The sequence below is a fragment of the Copadichromis virginalis genome, linkage group LG12 (assembly GCF_057382275.1).
Source record: "Copadichromis virginalis isolate Kocher_CV1m ecotype Utaka linkage group LG12, C_Virginalis_male_GT1.1, whole genome shotgun sequence".
NCBI lineage: Eukaryota > Metazoa > Chordata > Actinopteri > Cichliformes > Cichlidae > Copadichromis > Copadichromis virginalis.
This window is the reverse complement of record NC_140629.1, coordinates 37,809,614-37,833,015: the sequence shown is the minus strand read 5'-3', so window position 1 is coordinate 37,833,015 and position 23,402 is coordinate 37,809,614. Positions and strand designations below refer to the sequence as shown.

Here is a 23,402-nt window from a genome sequence, read left to right as displayed (position 1 = left end):
AAAATGTCTTTGATCACAAACTGATGAAAGCTCAGTTTTGGTCCCTGAAGCTTTACGTCTTTCTTAAAACAGTCCATTGAGCCACTAGCGATGTTTACATAGATGTAGGTATCATGGCCCCGAGTAAATGTGTTATGATGCATGAGAAAAAGAGAAGAGCTGAAAGCAACACAGTCAATTCACTGTGTTGCTTTCACACTCTGGTCAATCTACATTGACAAGTGGGCTCATAGCAGGACGAGTGGAGATATTTCAGTCAGCTCACCTGTTGAGCAGGTCACGTGGTGAGGAAGCCCAGGGGAAGACTCAGGATACACTTCAGAGGCTACGTGTCTCCAGTGGCTGGGAACACCTCTGTGGCCTTCCTGAAGAACTGGAGGTGTTGACTGGGGAGAGGCCTGTCTGTTTGCCCCACAATGTGGACCCATCTATTATGGATGGATGGATTTAATATGTAAAGCATTGAGATAAAAATAATTGTGAATTTTTAAAATATATATATATATATATATATATATATATATATATATATATATATATATGAATAAAAACAAATAAACCTCTATCTTTTCTCACTCCCCCCTTCCTTACCCAGGCGAGCGCCTGTTTCCTCCCCCATCAGGCCTGAGTTACTCCACTTGGTTCTGCGTGGAGAGGTTCAGCACATCCCCTCAGGCCCACCCGGTGCGGCTGCTGACCATCGTCCGTCGGGCCAACTCCTCGGAGCAGCATTATGTGTGCCTGGCTGTGGTGCTGTCAGCCAAAGACCGCTCGCTCACCGTCTCCACCAAGGAGGAGCTGCTGCAGACATACTGTAAGTGGCAGCACTAGACTTAAACTCCGGTTTGCAGCATAACCACAAGAATTAATAATCCGCCGCTGCACAACCATCCTCTAGACCTCTATACTTTGTCTATGCTTCAAGATTCTTTTTGGTGAACCACCAGGAGAAAATTATTATCTCAAATCTGTGAAATCTCAAGCTTGTATGCCAAAAGCCATTACTTTTTTGTTTTTGGGATGATGCACTTTCATACAGGATATATTCCCAGAAAAGAAATTAAAACTTTCTGTTAGATATTTGAGTTTAAAATGCTGATACAGTTTTGTTTAGAGATTATATTTGATAAATATGACCTTTCCAGTGTTACAGAGAGCAAGTGGGAGAAATGTGCACTTTCTGTTACGACCAAACAGGCTTCCTCTCTGGGGCTTTAACCCTGAGCTAATGTACTCACTTCTGCTGGAGCTCTCTGGCTCATTGATGTTGCCCCCTGCTTCTCTCTGCCTTCCCCCATCAAGCAGCGGATGATTCTAGCGAAGAAACCTCCTTCTACGAGATCCTTCCCTGCTGCGCTCGATTCCGCTGTGGCGAGCTGATCGCCGAGGGCCAGTGGCACCACCTGGTGCTGGTCATGAGCAAAGGCATGCTGAAGAATAGCATGGCCACGCTGTACATCGACGGCCAGCTCATCAGCACTGTCAAGGTAAAATTAGTACGCGGCGTGTCAGCAATAACCAACATCCACATTGCAGATCTCGCATTGTTGTTCCTGTCGAGATCCAGCTGTTAGGAAAACTGTACTAAACTGTCCAGTTTCTGTTGACCAACCGCGGGTGAACAGGCTTTGTTGCATGCAGGGTGTTTGTTGGAAGTTTTGGGTTGTTTTTTTTTTTTTTTGCATGAACAGAACAAGAGCAGTGCAGCACCACAGGACAAACTCCAGCTGTAAACCTGTACCCTGGTAAAGGTGCAGTAACAGGAGGGTTAACCTAGCTTGCCAGTATATCTTTAATAGGATATATCAGTTAAGTCTTGTAATAAATGTAGATGGATTTATGGGTATAAAATCAGACTATATGTCATATACATAAAAACTATCTCCATCATCTCATATTCACGGTTACCTGTTTTTAAAGACAGCTGCTGTATAAAGAAACGGTGAGCTAGTGCCCGATTTAAAACTATGAGTGTGCTGATAGTTTCTTATGCATCAGTAGGTAAGTACGCCGCAACAACGGCTTTGTGTTTGGAAGTCGACCATAATTAGCTCGTCTTATTTGGACTTCTGATCACGGTTGGCGTTGAGAAGCAGCAGTGGCGTACGTTTCTAACTCCGACCTTTAAACAGCAGCTTTTGAGTGCTGCAGTCAGCAGACTGTGATGTGGTTTGTGGTTCAGTGACTTTAGATTCCCCTGAGATTAGACAGCAGAATAGGGAATAGGCTGAGACCGCAAGTCACAGCTTCTCCTTAACGGCACTGATAACAGCGGCTTCATTTCCTGCTGAGGGCCGTGTACAGGAAAAAACAGGCTGGTCGTGTGTCTCATATGGGTCTAAGTGTTCGTGTGGTTGCATTTAGCTTGTAAAAGAGTGACAGTAAAGCAAAAGGTGTGCAGGCACCTCCCAGGTGGTCTAAATGGCAAAAGTAGCCAGTAACAACAGCAGGAGTGGCTTGATGTGTGAATAATGAATAGATGATACGTTTTATTTCTGACATGAAGTCTGCTCAGAAAACTGCTGAAATTCTGTTTTGTGCTGAGCAGTAGTTCTCCTTTCATATCCCTTTTTATCCTTCCCACAGTCAGTGTCTCTGCGTCACTCACTGTTGTGTAACATCAGGCGTTTTGATTGGTCATAAATGAATCTTGTGATTTTAAGAACGAACTATTAAGGCCCTGGTTGTTTAAAAAAAATGCTCCATGTGTTTGTTTATTTAAATAAAAAAACAAACAACAGAATTATTTCAGAAAAAAACAAAAGTTATCTGTGTCAGTATTATTAGCCCCTGACTTTTTATTGAGCTTTGCACAAACCACTGCTGTACAATGATGTGCTTTAAGTTTTTAAAACGGTCTAAAGTCAAGTTAAAACTGAGTTTATCTTTCAATTAACACAAAGTATAAAAACTTCAGCAAGGGTTTAAACTGTCACTTGAGAAAGCATCACGCTAAAAACAAAGAAATCAGTTCAGACTTAAAATAATTGTTGATGCTCACAAAGCAGGAAATGGATATACAGAGTTATCACAGCGTTTCCATATATCCAGAACTGGAGTGAGAAGGATTCTAGGAGAGCCACACAGTGCGGAACAAGCCTGTCTGAGGTAGAAGCAAAGATTTCAAAGACACTGTTGAGTGTTGATGTGTCCAAAGACCCCAGAACAACTGCCAAGTCATTGTAGTCTCAAAGAAGACGATCACTGGAACCCCACACAGGAAAAAACCCAACTTCTGCAGATAAAGGTACGCTAAGAACACCCTGGAGAAAGATTATGTACACAGGAAGTGCGTCTTTAGGTCAGATGAAACAAACTAGAGCTCTGTGGCCAAAGAGATGCTGCTTATGTTTGGAGAACAAAGGAGGAGGTGAACAACCCAGAGAACACCGTCCTCACGGTGAAACGTGGTGGTGAGAGGATTACTCTGCGGGGATGCTTCAGTGCGAACTGGAACCCACCTGGACTCAGCAGCGATTGCACTTTGAAATAGATTTTTTTGAGACCTTGAAACAAAAGCATGGCTCCTGATCTCATTGTGGATCTTCCTGTAGTGCAGATGACTTTTTGAATGTCCCTCTATGGCCGCCGAGTATGTTGTGTCTGTAAGAACCTGATATTGGATTTTTAAGATCGATAACAATATTTGGTGATTTAAAAATCTGATATTCCAAAGTATCGGCCGATTTATTTTTTCTTTCAGACACGTGAGACGAACAGATTTCCCGAACATTCGTCATGTGTAGTTATTTACTCAACTCTGCCGTATGTTCTTTACTGGAATCAGTCGCACTTTAGTCTTGAGTGCTGGGCGGCCGGAGGCAGAGACAGATTCTCCATCTGCTCTGGTGACATAAGTTAAAATTCTGAGTAGGTCTGATAGGTCGAAGTCTGAAAACCAAGTTAAGATGCACCGTTTTTCCATCCATCCTGCTGTTTATCCACGGCCAGGTCACAGGGCGGCAGCCTATCGGAGAAGCCCAGACCTTCCACAGTGTAGCAAGCCCCAGGCTGTCCTGTGTATGCCCCAGGTCCTCCTCCATGTAGGACATGCCCAGTAATCAATACCTCGCCCAGGAGGTGCCTGGGAGTCTTTCTAACCAGATGCCTGAACTGCCCCAACTGGCTTCTTTTGATGTTGATGAGTATCAGGTCTACTCTGGGTCCCTCACAAATCACTGAACTTCCCACCCTGTCTTTAAGGCTGAGTCCAGCCGCCCTTCAGAGACTTCTGATTTCCGCCACTTGTATCCGCTGTCTAATTCTTCCAGTCGTTACCCAGAGCTCATGACCACAGATGAGATTAGGGATGTAAATCGACAGCTTCACTTTTACGCTCAACTGTCTCTTCACCACAGCGAACCGGTGCAGCATCCGCATCACTGCAGACGCTGCAGCAATCAATCTGCCAGTCTCCCGTTCACCTGTCCCCTCCCCTCGTGAACGAGACCCCCAGATACCACCTCCTCTGCTTAGTTTAGAACTGTTAGCAGTAAGCTAAATAATAACTATTTCTGCTTGTTTTCACTGTGCCTGTGACGTGTTTAGAACATAAACGCGCATCTGAGCTGTTAAAATCCAGGAGCTGATAGGTCAACTCGATTATTTATCAGCTCCATCCAGCCATTTAATTCATCACTGACGTAAATAGGTAACGCATGCATATTTAATTAGCCTGCTTCCCCAAAGAAAAGGACACAAAAGGAGTTATCAGAGCAAACTATCAACTCATCAGTCTCTGACTCACACTGACAAAAGACAAACGCAGGAGTAAATCATGTGTGTCTGTGCACTGACCCAGCAGAGAATATTAACTGATAAAATCATCAGAGCCCTTGATCTATGATGTTTTTAAGTTCTGTTCCCTGAAATATAGACTTGATGATTATTTAATCCTGTCAGAGGGGACAGCATACGGGACCGGTTCCCAATTAAGTGGGTTCAAACTTCAACTGTGCATATAATTGAAATGAGTTTGTGTATCTCACATGCTCTGAAGCTCTGTTGTGATCTGAGCCAATAAACAAGTCAAATGTAAGTCATTTCTCTTTGTAGTCTCTGAAGTTTGTGGCGGGCTACGTCTGCATTTCATAGCACAAAAAACTGTCTGAGAACATGAATGTGTCAGCTCAGTCGTATTTCTGCATATCTTATAGAAATCCCTCTTTTGAGTCATTACCTTCACCTTTCCTCTTCTCCAGCTTCACTACATCCACAGCGCTCCAGGCGGCTCCAGCTCCACCAACCCTCCTGTCGTCAGTACTGTTTATGGGTACATAGGGACACCCCCTGCCCAGCGCCAGCTCTCCAGCCTGGTGTGGCGTCTTGGGCCTACCCACTTCCTGGAGGAGTTCCTACCTGCCGCCAGCGTCGCTGCCATTTATGAGCTTGGACCCAACTACGTGGGCAGCTTTCAGGCCGTCTACCTCCCCTGTGAGTGGACCACCAGACCTCGACGTACAGTCTGCAGACCTGCTTTTAACCAGGCTCCAAATCCTTGCTCTACTTTAATGCTTTTCTTTAGTTTTGTTCTGTCATTTAACCACCTTGCATCACTTCTTTTCTCCCAGCGTTCATCCATACATGGCTCCTCTTTTTTTTTTTTTTAATTTTTACTCACTTTTTACCTTCTCCATTTTTCCCTTCCTGCAGGTAAGGACTCCAAGGCGGAGGTAGCGCCGGCCTCTCCGGTGGTGCTGGTGCCAGAGGAGAAGGTGTCTTTCAGTCTGTATGCGCTCTCTGTGTTGACTCTCACTGTGGCCAAAATCAGGAAAAGCTACAACAAACTGGACAGCAAAGCCATCGCCAAACAGGTCAGACGCACGACTTCGCAAGGAATTAAAAGTCACTGCTTTAATGTTGTTGTCACCGCAGGTTTGTCTGCTAAATGGAAATCTTACTGTCAGATATTCTGTCAAAGTTTCATTGAAGAATCTATTATTTCCGTTACAGTAACCTTTAAACCGTAACTCTAAATTCAGTTTTCTATTGAAGTGTGCAGCACACTGGCTGAGATGACATCATCCTGGCTGACGTAACCGACTGAAAAAAGAAACCTGTCTTCTCCCTCTGCTACTGTGCCATGTGGTGACGTGTTTACCCTTAGCACAAGTGTAACGTTTGCAGAGAGGAAAGACTTTGAAGTTAATAAATAATTAAATACAAGCAGAAAAACTCCAAATTGAGGTCCAAAGTGTAAACACATATAAGCTGTTTTCACACATGGATTTGAGACTATTTCAGGATTGTTAGATTGGGGCATTTTCCACAGACGTCCTTTTCGCAGCAGGGAATCACCTGCTTTGCATGACTTCGTGTTACATGAAGTACTCCATTACATCGGACACATGCACCCTGTCTAGGAAACTTCTAGGAAAGTATAGGGCTGCTGTGCATATCTGGAAATGGCTATGGATGTGCATTCACACACTTAATGGTTTGCAAAGGTCAATTTCATTTTTCAACAGAAAACTCAAGTCCATTGCATTTAAATGATGCATTTAAAGGAAGTAGCACACACAGTCCCACCACGAGTGTGTGTTGGAGCTCCAGATGAGCTCTGTGTTATCTCTTTCTCTACACTTGTCACTTTCCCAGCCTGCCCGTCTCTCCTGCTCCGTCTCCCGCAGCAACTCACAGGAAGTGAAGTGCAGAGAATTACAGAGGCAGCAATTCTGCAGCAGAGACCTGTCACAGAGTAGGAAGACACTCACTCACTGTGCAGAGGGGAACGAAAATAAGTTGTTGTCCTCTCATGCAGCATTATCACTTCCCTCTTAGCAAACTAAGCATAGTGTTTGGGTCTTTCACACCCTCTCACTTGGCTAAACATGGGTGTCATGTTGAGAGAAATAAAACTCCATAAATACACAATTATTCTAAATGCCAATGTTGCATAATGCTGTTTTTACCTTCCCCGAATTAACTGAAAGAATCCAATATTTCATTTCAGCTCAGTAAAGCTTTTGATCAGATCTTGGTGCAAGACTGCAGCGTCTAACAGTAAAACATTCTTACTCATAGACAAACATCCACAGCAACAAACGTTTGACTAACAAATGAGGAAATGGTGCAAAGTTGTGTGAAAGCGGCTCTGACGAAGTAGAGAGTTTAAAAGTAACCGTCGAGTTGCCGTCTGGAGACATACTTGAGGTGTGTGTGTTTTTAATTTCTGTCATTTCTTTTCCATCTTCTTCAGCTCGCCGTGTCCTCTCATGAAAATGCCACTCCAGTAAAACTGATTCACAATGCCGCCGGTCACCTTAATGGTCCCGCACGCACCATCGGAGCTGCTGTGATTGGATATTTAGGTAAACCAAATCTGCGCGACTCAGAATACCACACGCTGTTCTCTAGTGGATGAAAACTCACTTGTTCTCTTTCTCCCTCCGTCAGGTGTCCGTGCATTCGTGCCCAAACCTGTGGCCACCAACCTGCAGTATGTGGGAGGGGCAGCGGCCATTTTGGGTCTGGTTGCCATGGCGTCAGATGTGGAGGGACTGTATGCGGCTGTCAAGGCTTTAGTGTGTGTTGTAAAAAGCAACCCGCTGGCCAGTAAGGAGATGGAGCGCATCAAAGGTTACCAGGTAAGTTATTAAAACTTAAATTAAAAGTTTTAGTTACATTTCCAGGATAATTACTGAGTTTTTCTAAAAATTGCCATCCAAACATTCGTAAATTGGGACGCAAGGCATTCGCTTCTCTCACATTTAAACACTGTAGTGTTTAAATGAATAGTGCGATTTGCACAGCATTTATTCACACACGTGGTGTGTGAATAAATGCTCTCCGTTGTACTTTAATGGTGTTGCTTCTACTTTTCTAAATTTGTTTACAAAATGCTCATTTGTCCGAGTGATGGGAGAAGGAAGCGGGAGATCGACAGACGATTGCTGCGGCAGCTGCAGTGATGCGGACGCTGTACCGATCCGTCGTGGCGAAGAGGGAGCTGTGTAACAGCGAAGCTCTGAATTTAACAGTTGATCCATGTCCCTACCCTCACCTATGGTTACGAGATGTGGGTAGTGACCGAAAGAACAAGATCGGGGAAATGAGCTTCCTCTGAAGGGTGGCTGGCCTCTCGCTTAGAGATAGGGTGAGGAGCTCAGCCATCCGGGAGGGGCTCAGAGTAGAGCCGCTGCTCCTCCACATCGAAAGGAGCCAGTTAAGGTGGTTCGCTGGGTGAGGTGTTTTAGGCATGTCCCACTGGCAGGAGCCCCAGGGCAGACCCAGGACACGCTGGAGAGATTATATCTCTTGACTGGCCTGGGAACGCCTTGGTGCTCCCCTGGATAAGCTGGAGGAGGTGGCTGGGGAGAGGGAGGTCTGGGCTTTTCTGCTTAGGCTGCTGCCCCCACAACCCGGCCCCAGATAAGCGGAAGATGGATGGATGCTCATTTGTCTCCAGTTACATATTTTTTTGAATGTGTTTCTGTGTCAGACTAAGCACAGACTACTGTTAGTGACAGTGTGATTAATGTGAATATGACCCAGCAATGAGTTCACAGACTGAAAGCCAAGTTTAAGTCTGTACACAAAGACAAGTAAATGCGTATTTGTTTTGTCTTCGTCTTTAGTTGCTGGCTATGCTCCTAAAGAAGAAGCGCTCGCTGCTAAACAGCCACATCCTCCACCTCACCTTCTCTCTGGTGGGAACAGTTGACAGCGGCCACGAAACCTCCATCATCCCCAACTCCACGGCCTTCCAGGACCTACTGTGTGACTTTGAGGTGAGTGTTTACAGGGCCCGTTGACCCATAATGCTTGTGAGCCAACTGAAATAAGGACATTAGTGTGCAGCTGTCAAAGAAAGCTTGCCTATTTAGCATTGATAAAAGTCTTGTTCCACTTAAACCCGTCTCGGCTAATAAAACGGAGAGTTTGCAGGTATATTTTTGCATTTGTTAGAACAGGAAAGGGAAAAAAAGTGTTTTTTTTGATGTTGAAGTGTTAAGGAACTGAGCTACTCTGTGCCAGAAGTTTGTGCTGCCAGAAATGAGTTGTGCGGCAGGGTCTGAGTCTGCTCCGTCTGCTCCTCAGGTTTGGCTGCACGCTCCCTACGAGCTCCATCTGTCTCTGTTCGAGCACTTCATTGAACTGCTGACAGAATCCAGGCAAGTGTCAGAAGGAAGTTTCCCTGAACAAGAAACAGATCACATGAAGAATAAAATGACTTTTATTTTTTTGTAACTGCTGATTGGCACAATTATTTTCATTTTAACGTGAAAGCGTCTCACTGTGTGTTTTGCTGACTGTGTCGAATAGTGAGGCGGCTAAAAATGCTAAACTCCTGAGAGAGTTTCAGCTCATCCCACGACTGCTGCTCACCCTGAGAGACACCACGCTGTCCCAGCCCACTGTCGCCGCCATCAGCAACGTGCTCAGTCTGCTGCTGCAAGGCTTCCCCAACCCGTACGACCTGCTGCGGTAAGAACGCGCTCGTGTAGCCGCTACGTGAACGTCGGTGATGATGATCCATGCCAGTGCAGCATAAGACCGTTTGCTGTCTCCACAGGTTCGGCCAGTTCATCTCCTCCACTCTTCCCACATTTGCCGTGTGTGAGAAGTTTGTTGTCATGGAAATCAATAATGAGGAGAAGATAGACGGAGGTATGAGTGATATTAGTGTTGATCTGACTTCTTGCACCTCTATCCTAAATAACGTGTGGCCAAAAGTATATGGTCAGTGCTTGACTGTTTTTCTATCCTTAATAAATATGAAACATTTGGTGCATCTGCAGGAAATGATGATGACTTTGGTGGCCTCCTATCAGCAAACCTCATTCTGCTGAGAAATCGACTGCTGGACAGCCTTCTTAAACTGCTTTTCACCACGAAAGAGAAGTGCACAGTTAATGCCCAGTAAGACACCGCTCTCCTCCAGACGTTGTATAGATTAAAAAAATAGCAGTTAGAGCCATGCCACGTTGAACTAGAGAAGTAAAGTTATGCTTGTAGCTTAATGACCATCCACAGACTGCAGGGGTACAGACACACATATCTGCTAATAATAATTCCTAACTAACATACTCTGATTTCACTCTGGAGCACAGAGCTCTGGGATCGTCTGTTGGTAGAATTAACTTCTCTTTAAGCCACATTATTTTAATAAATAGGCAGCAACACAAACATGGTCGCAAACTCCAGTTTAGTGATTCTGGTTAGCGTAGTTAACGCCTAACAGGCAGATACAGCCGCCTGTGTCAGCATTTACCATCTATCATAGCTGCCATAATTCTAACGTTATAACTTTAAACCTTAATAGTCTTAAAAAGATGTTTTATTTAAAAATAATAATAAATGAAATCACCCCATGCAGTTGTTGTGAAGATCGAAATTAGCTACAGAGATTAAATCTGTTTGTGCAGTAGGCTGTTAGCATGCTTACTTATTTGTGTAAAGTTGGGTACATAAATGGTCAAAAAAAGATCTGCTGCTCCTTCATCACTTCCTGCCTCAAAGCGCAGAGACTGCAACAGTGAAAACACTTTTATATGGTCTGAGCTTGGAGGCACCCCAAGTGGGCAGTTGAGGAACTGCAGTTTGCAAACTAAGCCAACTAGCATTTTTAATTTTTCTAGCCTTGGGTGTTGTTATTTGCTCCTTCTGTCATATCTGCTCATCCTGAAAGCTTCAAGTTAAAATGCAAACTCTCAGGCTGTCTATTTATTTTGAAAACTATGAATAATCAATCATAAAAGCGCCACACAACATTATTTTTGTTCTTTGATCTTTTAAAGACTTTGATCATTAAAAAGCTATTTAGCTCCAGTTATTACTGGAATATGGCTCAACTTGACTCAAATAATGGCAATATGCCCAGCGGCTGACAGAGATGGAGATTATAATGACACTGGTTGATATAATGAGCAAGCAGAAGCAGAAATATTGACAAAGTATTTAAAATGTTGTGAAAAGAACTGATATTAAAGTAACAGTAAACCTGCAAAACTTTTTCTCCCTGCAGGGCGTGTGAGGAGCTGGTGCGAACGCTGGGCTTTGATTGGCTCCTGATGTTCATGGAAGAACATCTCCACTCCACCACAGTGACGGCAGCTCTGTGGATCCTGGTGGTGCTGCTGTCCAATCAGTCGATCCTCAACCGCTTCAAAGAGGGCCTGTGCGGAGGAGGCTGGCTGGACCACACCGACTCCGTCCTGACCAATAAGATCGGCACAGTGCTGGGTGAGTGCAGCAGCGTGGGTTCGCTGTCATCGCAGCACAAAATTGGAGCTGAGAGGCTGGATTTGGTTAACATTAGGCACTCGCCTTTGAGGGATGTGTGCGTGTATTAGCTCCAGACGTTCAAACCTGTAAGCACCCGCTCTTAGAACAGTCACAAGTAAGAAATCGTGATTTCCAAGGTAAATACTGTATGTTGTAACATGGCTCAGCAGACGCCTCTCCTCATTCTGGCAACGCTTTCCGTCGGAGTTGGCCTTCGTTCAGCAAACAGAGAGCTGCACAGTTTGTGCGCCGAACAGCCAAGGGTTGGTTCTCTCATTTTCACCCTCCCGCTCTCCCCTGCTGCTGCATCATGCCATAGTTCCTTTTGAACTTAGTGGTTTTCAACCTTCTCATTGCTCAGGCGTAAAAACCATTCTGATTCTTCAAAACTGGATTTACCAGCCTGGAATAATTTCAGATGTTGATGTTTGCTTTAATATTTCCATAAAACTTCTGTCTAGAGCAGGGAGATATGGCCAAAAATATTTATCACGATATAGATTTGAAAATTTGCGATAACGATATAACTGACGATATAATTGATGCGAGACAAAATGCAACTCCACAACTTTGCTAGCGCAAAAAAACCCCATCCATGTATTTTCACTTAAACAAGCAGCTGTTTTATGTGCATTAAACCTATATAAACATATCCTGAGCATAACCACGTATAATATCCACTGAAGTTAAAACGAGGTGCTTTGCAACATTAAACTGCAGTGTGCCAAATAAAAAAGTCAAATATGTATTTTCAGACCATAAGGTGCACGGGATTATAAGACACATTAAGCGAAACAAAGCAGTCAGATGAATCAAACTTTATTAAACTCATTCTTCTTGCTTCCTCCACTTCTGTACCATTGATTCATTAATGCTGTATTCTATCACAGCTGCTCTATTCCCATGTTGTTGCAGTATATTAATCACTAACCTCGTATTGTGGATGGATTGTCTCAGTTGTTCTTCTGACTGAAGTTTGGTCCGTTTACAGCATCCTGCCATGCGACTGTATTTGTCTCTAACTATCAGGAACCTTCACGTTAACTTTTATCGAGTGGAAAAGTGTTTCATCCTCCAGCTTCACTGTTTATGTTATGCTAACATAGCTGTGTCGCTAGCGATCACGTAGCACATCATTATATACCAGCTAGCCCAACTTAAGTAACTTTATAAACGTCACTGCTGTTTAGTTTCCTGTCTTCATTTATGTTGGAAGTGATAGCAGAGCTGTACGTTTGAATTTTTTCAGAAATCTCTCAGTCAGAACATGCTATATCATGCTGAGGTAACTAGCGAGCTAACTTCCGGTAACCTCCTGCTAACTTCTAACTCCGTTAAATGTAATAAATTCTGTTTTCATGGATGCCTGGATGCTAAACTTCATAGTTACACCTGGTAAAGCAGCAATGCTGATCGTTTTATTAAAGATGAAAGAATTTAGACAGTTTTTAACTCTCAGTGACGCTGCAGTGTTCGTTTGACTTTGGGACCTGAACGATCTGACGGACAAACACCAAACCAGTTCCACATCACTGAAGTGGCACCATTTTCACAAACCTATTCTGGTTCATCCGTTTTACTCAACGATCCGCCTTCTCCATTCTCATTCTCCGTTGCCGCCATGCTTTTTCGGCCATGTGCGTATGAAAACAAAGGCACTGCGCATGCACGTTTTACCCATATTCTATCGCGATATGGGAATGGTATAATATGGCCCAGCCCTACTTCGGTCTTTTATTTGTATTTATTACACCATAACACTCCTGCAAACATCCAGGTTGAGAACCATTGCTTTAGCTCTGGAAACTCCCCATTAGAGACTTGCTCTAACAGAATGAGCGCTATCAGGTAGAAGTCCTTAGTTTTATTCAGATTTGGAGTTTTTCTTTTAGTGTAACAAATCTGTTTGGCTTTGATTGATTGTGTTAGTTTAGTCCTGGATTTTTACTGCAGCCATCTCCTTCATAGCTTTGCTTCATTAAACCCAAAAGTGGGCACTACACCTGCATGTAGAGCTGCCTACAGGTGCAGTAGTCATAGGGTGCCACCCTTTTACCTTTGTGCTTTATTTTTAACATTCACTCTCTCAACTTTCTTTTTAGGATTCAACGTGGGTCGCAGTGCCGGCGGGCGCTCCACATTGCGGGAGATCAACCGGGACGCTTGCCATTTCCCAGGATTCCCTGTTCTGCAGACACTGCTGCCCAAACACACCAACGTACCCGAACTCTACTTCCTGCTCATGGCTCTCTTCCTGCAGCAGCCTGTCATCGAGCTCCCAGACAGCCTGCAGGTACATGTTAGTATACCCAACCTTCTTTAATAATAATAACTAAACACGTTTGTTAGCCTCAGGGCTTAAAGTGGACCTATGCTGCTCATTTCCAGCTCCAGATTTGTATTCTTGGACTTTTTAGAGTCCCTGCACCTTCAAGTTGGAGTACAGTGTCAGTGAATTGAGGATTCTTGGAGTCGCTGCTCAGGACTTCATTGAATTCATTGAAGAAGCACTTCAAAGTCTGAGGCCGTGTTTCTCAGACAGAAAAAGGTGGTGGAGGGTTAGATTGAGATTATGTCTCTGGGCCTTTGGAAGGCTTCGTTGTCCCCCCAGAAGAGCTTGAGGTGGGCAGGGAGAGGGAAGTCTGAGCATCTCTGCTTAGACGGTTGCCCCTTTAACCCGAACTCGGATAACCATCACAGGCTGGATAGACCGACTCTTTAGGGAACTTTGCACGATTCACAGTTCAGAATTATCCTTATTTATCTCATACTTGGCCATGGAGTACTCCCTCAGGTCATCCACTCTGCAGTTATGCATTTTATATCTTACCAGTGGGACCCAGCCAACAGTGAGAGGACCAGTGCTTTGAATCAGCCGGCCCTCTGTTGCCCCACCGACCTCCTGTTCAAACAGAAGGTTTACAGAGCTAAGACAGCAGAAGCAACACAGGGATTACCACGCTGAATGAGGAAGAGCATAATGGGTTCACTTTTAAACCTGAATTTGACCTGTCAAACCAGCTAATGAATAAATACAAAAGTGGACTCGTTTAATTAGATTTACATGTATCTGTGTGACCCAAACCCAGTGTCTGTGTTTGTTCTCTCAGTTTGATCTGGACTCTATCTGGACCTTCATCTTTGGCGTGCCGGCATCCAGTGGGACGGTGGTGGCCTCCATCCATAGCGTTTGTACTGAGGCTGCTTTCCTGCTGCTGGCCATGCTGCGCAGCATGCTTAACCTGGTGAGAACCTCTAAACCTTCAGACGCGTTGGTTTCTTGATTTTTTTATTTTTTTGGTCATTTCCTGCTTCCTCTACAGTAGCACATGCTCTAAATAAGTGTTTTAAGCCATTATTTGCTCATTAAATTCAAGGCCCTTTTCATAGAAGTGCATGTTTTAACAGTTCCTAACAGCAAGCTTGAAAAGCACTCACATGTGATTATGATCAGTCTGGATTCTGTGAAGGTTTTTCTTCTAATCTCCCGTCACCTTTAGCGCGCTCATCCCCTGCATGAGAAGCTTCACTAGACCGCCCGTGGGCTTAGTGTCAATAACTGCTCTGAAAAGACTTTTTATTTATTTTTTGCATCAGTCTGAGATTTGAACTGTTAAACTGCTGAGACTTTAATGGAAATTCTTCTCCAGGTTTCATTGCGTTGCATCTTTTGTCTCTTTCCAGCCTTGGCAGTCAGAGGAGGAAGGTTCCTGGCTCAGGGAGTACCCAGTAACACTCATGCAGTTCTTTAGATACCTTTACCACAACGTGTCCGACCTTGCACCAATGTGGCACAGCCCAGAGTTCCTCTGTGCCCTGGCAGCCGCTGTCTTTCCCTTCAACATCAGACCGTACTCTGAGATGGTAAGTCTGTCCTTTATTTTTTCACTTAAGCAACTCGAAATAGAAATTAAATTCTGCACAAGGGAAGAACTTGCAGTGAAAATAATCTTGACCTAAAATTGCTCCAATATCTAACTAGTAGCGTTTCATCTTCCTCTCCACAAAAATGTAGAGTTTAATTTGCTGTGATCACACGTTCTGGTTTGTAGTCCCATCAACACACAACAGGTACGCTGTAAATATCCCTTCAGGCTCAGTAAAACTGTAACTTATTGCCCTTCTGAGCCATGGGCCCTCTTATCTTGCTCTCCAGTTTGTTTCCTCACAATAAAAGGTGTTTGGGGACAGCTGCAGTGTGCTAGCCTTTGAATTAAGATGTATGGCTAAGATTTCCACAAGTCAGAGCAGCAAGAACTTGGAGGAAACAATGATCTGTTCATGAAAGATGATCTTGATAAAGGTCACATTCTTTGTAGGTCAGTGATTTGGACGATGAAGCGAGTTCTCCCACCGAAGAGTTCAAGGCCTTCACTGGGGACTCTGGCATGAACCGCAGCCAGTCTGAATACTGCAACGTGGGCTCCAAGACGTCCCTGACCAACCACCCGGCCAAAAAATATGTCTTTGACTTCATGAGGGTTCTGATCATGGACAACCTCTGCATGACCCCAGCCAGCAAGCAGACACCCATCATTGATATGCTGCTGGAGGTAAGAACACAGACATGAACCCACATTCCAGATGCATGGATAGGAAACACTCTAACATGGCTGTTGCTTACTTTTCCCTTTTATGTTGGTTTTTTCAGGCTTCCCCGGAGCGCTCCACCAGGACTCAGCAGAAGGAGTTTCAGTCCAACATCCTGGACAGCGTCATGGAGCATCTACTGGCTGCTGATGTCCTTCTAGGTCAGCAGACTAAAGTTTTGGTTCCTTCTCTCACCTCCAAACTAGAGGCAGGGGTGTAATGTATCATCACTATCACTGATGGCATTTTCTCACCTATTTCCCTGGAGTCTACAGTTAGTTCGGACACCCTGCTCATTAGGTCCATTCTTATTGCTTAAATCCTGCTCTTGTACATAAGCATGCTGCAGGACAGCTTAACTCTTTCTTTGGCTTTGAACAAAACTGTGATGGAGGCATCATGAGTCAGCAAATCACAATGTGAAGGCCGGAGATCTGCAAGCACCTTCAGGAGTTTCTGTTGTGCTTAGAGTATCGTCCTGCATCTATCTGAGGAAGAAAAGAAAATCTGTGCGCTTCAAAAAATGTGAGACAGCAAAAATCATCTCACTTACCTTTCTTTGTTTCCTTAGTAGAACACAAAATAATCAATAAAACCCATATTCCTGTCACACTGTTCTGCTAAATCTCAAAGGTAATATCTGTTTGCAGAGGCGTGAGATGCTTAGTTTTGTTCAATCATGTAATGCATTTTTAAAAAGCTGCTGTTTTTACACTCGAACAGTTTCTACTGTAATGAGGGGGAAACGCTTGCAGCGTGAGGCCTCCTTACTCCTGGAAATACAGACCAGCGCGACGCCCGCTCATGTCCTGTGTATTCACCAGGCATGCACTTCCTCTATTCTCGTACGGGACCAATCAGAAGTCACACAGACTTTGAGCTGCGTAGCTGGCAGGTGTAACCAGGTTTTCACTTGCACCTCCATCAGGCAGTGTCAGTGAGCTCATAGTTAATAAAAACTAAGGGTGAAAAAATGTTAACTGAAATAATAAAAACCAGAGAGCCTTCTTAAACTCTTTTTCCTATTTTGGTGGTATTCACCATCATAATCTGGAAACCCTCTAACAGATGTGTGACTGACTCTCTCTCCAGGCGAAGATGCCTCGTTGCCCCTCAGCAGCGGGGGCAGTTATCAGATTTTGGTCAACAACGTCTTCTACTTCACCCAGCGGGTGGTGGACAAGCTGTGGCAGGGCATGTTCAACAAGGACTCCAAGCTGGTGGTGGACTTCATCGTGCAGCTCATTGGACAGGTACAAGCAAAATGACCTCAGGCTGTTTTTGGTCAGCTGATGGTCCAAAATGTAGATTCACCCAAATAAATCCAGTGTTTTCAGATGTTATACAAACGGAAAGTCTCTGTCTGTCTAAGGCAGCGTACGTCCTCCCTTTATGTACTCACATTGTGTAGCTGGAGGCACTAGTATTTTGTCTGGTTTGTACACACATTTAATAGTCATTAGATTCACAAACACAGCATAATGTAAATCCTGTATTGTTGGGAGCAGCCTGCATTGTCAGACTGACATTTTCCTGAAGAGGCCGGAGGCAGAGAGACGGCGTCTGTGACGCCTGAACTGGAATAAGAAGGAAAACAGTCCTTTAGTCGTCTTGCAGTTAATGCAACCAGTGCAAAGTGATGCTGGAGCAAATCAGATAGACGGGGTCCTGCAGGCCTCATTTTTGTATGAGATGGGCACAGAATGAGATTTGGCTGCTGAGGTGTGTTTCTTATATTTGCTGCTTATTAGATTCAGTTTCTTTGTTTTGTTATTCTAAATAAGGGTTGCAGTGGTACCCCATGCGTATGCTTACATGGAAATGCTTTTAGCAACGTATTAAAATGAGTCGTGCATGGACTTTGTCTTCCCTTTTTTGCGGTGGTTTGTGTACACATTGCTGTGCAGCTGAGAAGATAAGCAGATTATTTTCAGTAATTCATTTTTCGAGCCATAATGCAGTCCCTGAATCCTGGAAATATCCCTCAGTGGATTCGATGGCCATCCATTTCATCCTGAGGCGCACAGTTTGGAACTGGAATATATTTGTTATTGATTTCGTCAGTCATTTTGAAATGTACCCACTTTCTACTCAGTTTTCTCTGGAGTAACTCCAGCTGGAGTTGCTCCTTAACAAAGTGGTCGATTAAAAGGAAAAGATGTGTGATGGGTGGCACGGTGTGGTACTTCCTGCAGGTGTGTGAGTGAACACCAGGTGCTCCAGTTTATTCCAACAGTCCCAAATGTATTTGTCTGTAAGACTAGAAAAGAGGTTTTCTATGTAAATAATATTCATTTTCAATTTTTAAGACTTCTTCTGTTTCGGGCTTAAAACTGGTTTTCTCACAGTTTTGCTTTAACACAAAACAGGAAGCTCCAAAATCTGGAGCGTACTGTTAGAGCACACTTGAGTATGAACATGCAGAGTATTGATTTAAAGTCTAAACACATGTTTATAAATAGCAGACTTTTCAAATAAGGCCCTTTGAGGCCCTTAAGCAGCATTCCAATACTAAAGCTACGTTCACAATCCTCTGCATTCCTAACTCAGTGTAGCCCCGTTACAAACACAAATCTCCTCCTGCAGAAATATTTCGTCAGCAGCTTTATTCACATGCACTTCATAGCATTAAACAGCCATAACTGCTTCTCGCTTGTTTTCCTCCCGCTCCAAATTCTCCAGTCTAAGAGGCGTTCGCAGGGACTTTCTCTCGACACTATCTACCACTGTCTGAACCGGACGGTGCTCTACCAGCTCTGCCGACCCCACAAGACGGTAGCACAGCAGGTGGCCCTGCTGGATGCCCTGCGGGTCCTGACCGTCAACCGCAACCTGGTGCTCGGGCCAGGCAACCACGACCAGGACTTTGTGGCCTGCCTAGCTCACTGCTTCATCTGCCTGCACAGCGGGAGGTACGTTCTTTACATGGAGGCTGCTGTAGGCTTTTTACTTTGATTAATAGCAACAGACTATAGAAGTGCATCTATCACACCAGCAGGTGCTGTGTGTGTAGACACTCTGATATTGATTATTCATACGTTGAACTAAATTTTCTTTCCTGTATCATTCTTTCAATATGTATTAGGCTGAGTAATAATATACTTCAGTGGTAAATCCTGTAAAGAAAAAGGTCAAAAGTAATAATATTCTTGGGTTGTAAACACACATATAGATGAGATGCATTAAGACATGTTAATGAAGGGCTTTAGTGAAATGTTGCTTTGCCAGTTTGTTGCGCTGATTGCTTTATCTGTGCTGCCGTAGCTCTTAAAGCTGTGCTGGTTGTGGCCACTGTGCACAGATGGTACTTTATTTGGATGCTTTGATTTAAAAGCTGGTTTTTGTTTTAAATAAACTGTAAATAGGAGTGTTTAGCATGATTTCAGAATCACACTTAAAGGTGTTCAACAGATTTCATAGTGCAGAAGAGCTCTGGATTGTCCACATGTCCTGATAAAACAGAAGAGCTAGGCATGGAATAAATAATCAACAAACACGTTTTCTATGGTTATGTCACAACTTCTGTTTGCAAAGGACAATGATGTAAAGGGTTAGAAAACAGAAAAAACACAAATCATTGTCCTTTTTTTTCTGCACAGAAGACAGAAGAAAAGTTTGCATCGTGTGTTTATTTTGTTTACTGTTTTGCCGTTCTTGTAGTTAAACTCGGTGAGATTATCTGAGTCTCCCCCGCAGGAATGTTTGTATAACTAATTACCGCCGGGTCACACCTCTATTTTCTGAAACCTGGACTTTGTCAGGTTTGCTCACATGCTGGTGGATTGTGATAGCAGGGGATGTATCTGGTTCTGGGGAAAAAAACAACATTTCTTTCCTCACACAGCAGCAGGTGTGGACAGACTGGATGTCCAGCCATGTGGTGAACACAACCTTCTCTAACACAGCGCTGTGTTTGACTGCAGAGATCAGACCTGTTTGCCGTGGAGAAGCCAAATAATCAAACCCTCCTCTCAGTTCTATGCAGGGCAGCATGGTACTCAGCTCCTGTGTGTGTGTTTGTGTGCAGTAGTGTGGACGGCTTCGGTTTGGAGGCGGAGGCCAGGATGACGACCTGGCACGTCATGATGCCCGCGGAGAACGAGTCTGACACCACGCACAGCCACGACGTCAGCGAGGGTGAGACAGATTCGTGTGTTTAAGTGTGTTTGACTGCGTGCAGAGCCACTCTGACCCTGATGACCTCTGCCCAGATACTGTTGTCACTTTCTTGTGTGGCACATCCTCTATATAACAGAATAACTTCAGTTTATTTACACTTTATAAATCATTTAGGCCCAGCTATGATTAACAGTGATTTGGAGTATTTAAATGACAAGCAAAACAGATGATCATGAACAGTTAAAGATACACAATAGAAATTAGAGGATACGAGAAAATGCGAGGAGTGCAAAAATAACCCGAGTGGTTTAGAGATCTGTCTGAAAGAGCGACGTCTCCTGCAGTTGTTTTACCATCAATCAGTCCCCTCACTCGTAATTTTAAAGTCCAATGAGTTTGTTCTTGCCTTAGAAACACTCGTCTTCATATATCAGCTGTGAAAATAACCCAGAAAGTCGCTGAGGTGTAACGCTTGTATTTTTGTATGTTGTGGTGCGGCATGTGCTTAGATGTTCTGTTCTGTGCTTGTGGGGGAGGTGAATGTGGGTGAATTACAGACAGAGATGGAGGGAGAGCTTAATGAATATTTTATGTGTTGCAAAGGAATTTTACAACTGCTCTGCACAAAAACAGACAGGAAAACTCATTATCGTGGTTCCTCTGCAGGGCGGCAGCTCCTGCTGAAGGCGGTGAACCGTGTGTGGACGGAGCTGATGCACAGCAAGCGCCAGATGCTGGAGGACATCTTCAAAGTGTCTCTGCCCTGCAATGACAGAGGACACGTGGACATCGCCACAGCCCGTCCCGCTTTGGAAGAGCCGGCCCTGAAGAGCTGGCAGAACCACCTGGGTCAGTAACACTGTGAAAAACACATGCAGAGGAATAAGCACGCAGTCTTTCTGCTCCCTACTTTAGCTCACTTTTTGTTTTTCTCTGCTTTGAGTAGCTGAGTGTTGCTCATGCAACCTTGAGATAACTAGGTCAGCCTCTTTTTGTTTGACAAAATAAAGTAACCCCCTGCAGACAGAGCTTGTTATTTTCTGATCTGCTGTCTTTTTAGCTAAGCTATTGCTTATGTAAGCAGATTGGTAAATGACTGTCATCCACCAGCCAAGTTTTGACTCGTCTGCTGATTAGTGATGGGTCGTTCGCGAACGAAATGGCTCTTAGAGCCGGCTCTTTGACGTGAACGACGCGAGCCGGCTCCTTATCGCGAGCCGTCACGTGGGTTTTTTTTTTTTTCTTTCTCTCAGCCTCTCTCTCGCACTTTTTTTCCGCTTCACTCTGCACGCGAGCCTTGTGCTTTATGCTGGGCAGAGGGGGGAGGGGCGGTAGTTACACTCAGTAGCACAGGAACAGAGCCAGAGAGAGAGAAAGAGAGGCAGGGACAACAACATTAGAAAGGTATAGTAATCATCCACAACTATTTTCGGTTGCAGATGATAAAGGATTGAGAAAGTTTATTCATGCAGGTCCATATGACAGAGAATATGCATGTTCTTTTAGTTTTCATATTATAATTTATATTTAATTGTGTTGTGGTTTGCAGTGTTTTGTGTTCTTTTCACTTTAAATTTGTAAAAGGAAAAAGCTGAAAATTTAAATAGTTAAAACTTGAAATGTGAATAGTTGATTTTTGTATTATATGATTTATTTATTACATTTTATGTGGAGTGAATAAATAAAAGTATATTTACCGTGGCCCCTAGAGACAAAGCACATACAAACTTCAAATCACGTACGAACTCTGAAGCATGTACAAACTCCAAAACACGTAAAAACACGTACAAACTCCAAAACACGTAAAAACACGTACAAACTCCAAAACACGTAAAAACACGTACAAACTCCAAAACACGTAAAAACACGTACAAACTCCAAAACACGTAAAAACTCCAAAACACGTAAAAACACGTACAAACTCCGAAGCACGTAAAAACTCAGAAGCATATAAAAACTCAGAAGCACATAAAAACTCAAAACACGTACAAAAGACAACAGAAGTGCTCCAGGATGCTGGGCGCAGTGTTGAGCCTTTGTTATCTTGTGGCTACACAAGCCAGCAAGTACCAACGACGGGATTTGGTGTGTGGTAATAACAGGTAAATGAACTTTTTTTTAAATTATTTGAATATATATATGAGTGCCTGTGTATAAATACACAAACAATACACACATGCTTTCAATTGTGTAATTTAAGTGATCTAGTAGCTCTGCTTTGGAAGTTCAGTTAATGCTAGAAATGTGTTTTGGAGTTTGTACGTGTTTTGTCTCTAGGGGCCACCGCATATATTTATATATAAACATATATAAATAAAACCACTTGTTTTTACGTTAGTAATTCCTTTTGTGCATAATTTTATATTATTGTTAATAATAAATTAATTAAAGCAACAAAACAACCTGAAGAGCCGGTTCGGAGCCGAAAGAGCCGGCTCTTTTTAGTGAGCCGAACCGAAAGAGCCGGATCTCTAAAAAGAGCCGGAAATCCCATCACTACTGCTGATCCAGGCTCTTTGGCAGGCAACCAGATGTTGTTAGAAGTTCTCTTTGAATTTGTAGAAAAGGCCCTAAGATGTTTTTCCTTTGCTAAGCACTTATGAAATATCTGTGGTAGAAGGAGCATTATTTTTGAGAGAAGATATGATTAAATTAAAATTTGTAAATACTTGTTCTGTCTCACAAAATCCCCTTTACCTTCTGTGTTAGTTAAATCTTGGAGACATCCCGAGTAAGTTGTGCTCTTGCTGGGAAAGCTGAACTTCTGCATCACAGAGCTGTGGTTGAGAAACATGCCCAAAACTGTGAACCCACAGCAGATCAAAGTAGTTCAGACTTTTCAGATTTTCTACAGTTATTGTCGAACATCTGTTTTGTGTAGAAGAAGAGAAACCTCTGCTTTTCACTGGCTTCAGTGCAGGTCAGGCCTCAGCCCCACAGACTGAGAGAGAGAGGAAAATGTGTATTCAGGAACCAGCTGGTGAGTGGTTGTTGGAGGTTGTCGGCAGTCAGTGGGTGAAAGAAGTGGCTAAGAAGTCTACAGTGCTGCACCAGAAACCTTGTGGAATTACTTTGTTTGCCACAGTTGCCTGTATTTTGCATGGAAGACACAGACTTATCCGCAAACACTTGCAGGCTGCTCGCTGTAGTGTGGCAGTGAAGCTGTGGAAAGTGTGGTGCAACTTTTACTTTGAAGGCAAACGTTCTCCGTTACCAATTTGAGTCTGATTTTTTTTTTTTTGTGGGCAGCTGCAGTCATCAAACTGAGGAAGGAGATTTTTGTTGCATCATTCCTATCAGGGAATGTGCATTTTTCCTTTGGAGCACAGAGACTAAGCACGAATTTTACAGATTAACTTAAGTAATAAAATTGCATTAACACCCTCTGTCATCGACTTGCATGTTTTATTTTACTGTAAACAGCAGACTGTTAAGATAACCACAAGGTTAAAAAAACTGAATGTACT

The 23,402-nt window shown here is 43.6% G+C and overlaps 1 protein-coding gene across 5 annotated transcripts in view; it reads left to right on the top strand.

Annotated features, from left to right (window-relative positions):
• Nucleotides 1-23,402, top strand: part of wdfy3 (WD repeat and FYVE domain containing 3) — a 123,532-nt gene that overhangs the window by 75,433 nt on the left and 24,697 nt on the right. For 3 of the 5 annotated variants that reach the window (XM_085476414.1, XM_085476415.1, XM_085476411.1), the window contains 21 exons: nucleotides 596-814; nucleotides 1,303-1,487; nucleotides 5,202-5,433; nucleotides 5,653-5,813; nucleotides 7,199-7,310; nucleotides 7,396-7,586; nucleotides 8,577-8,729; nucleotides 9,040-9,113; nucleotides 9,265-9,426; nucleotides 9,515-9,609; nucleotides 9,741-9,861; nucleotides 10,967-11,184; nucleotides 13,329-13,525; nucleotides 14,337-14,471; nucleotides 14,911-15,090; nucleotides 15,546-15,779; nucleotides 15,878-15,977; nucleotides 16,909-17,069; nucleotides 18,499-18,728; nucleotides 19,844-19,953; nucleotides 20,602-20,784. In XM_085476414.1, the coding sequence (XP_085332540.1) occupies nucleotides 596-814; nucleotides 1,303-1,487; nucleotides 5,202-5,433; nucleotides 5,653-5,813; nucleotides 7,199-7,310; nucleotides 7,396-7,586; nucleotides 8,577-8,729; nucleotides 9,040-9,113; nucleotides 9,265-9,426; nucleotides 9,515-9,609; nucleotides 9,741-9,861; nucleotides 10,967-11,184; nucleotides 13,329-13,525; nucleotides 14,337-14,471; nucleotides 14,911-15,090; nucleotides 15,546-15,779; nucleotides 15,878-15,977; nucleotides 16,909-17,069; nucleotides 18,499-18,728; nucleotides 19,844-19,953; nucleotides 20,602-20,784 (3,453 nt within the window). The remainder of the gene's footprint in view (nucleotides 1-595; nucleotides 815-1,302; nucleotides 1,488-5,201; nucleotides 5,434-5,652; nucleotides 5,814-7,198; nucleotides 7,311-7,395; nucleotides 7,587-8,576; nucleotides 8,730-9,039; nucleotides 9,114-9,264; nucleotides 9,427-9,514; nucleotides 9,610-9,740; nucleotides 9,862-10,966; nucleotides 11,185-13,328; nucleotides 13,526-14,336; nucleotides 14,472-14,910; nucleotides 15,091-15,545; nucleotides 15,780-15,877; nucleotides 15,978-16,908; nucleotides 17,070-18,498; nucleotides 18,729-19,843; nucleotides 19,954-20,601; nucleotides 20,785-23,402) is intronic. The other 2 variants (XM_085476412.1, XM_085476413.1) reach the window with 2 other exon arrangements.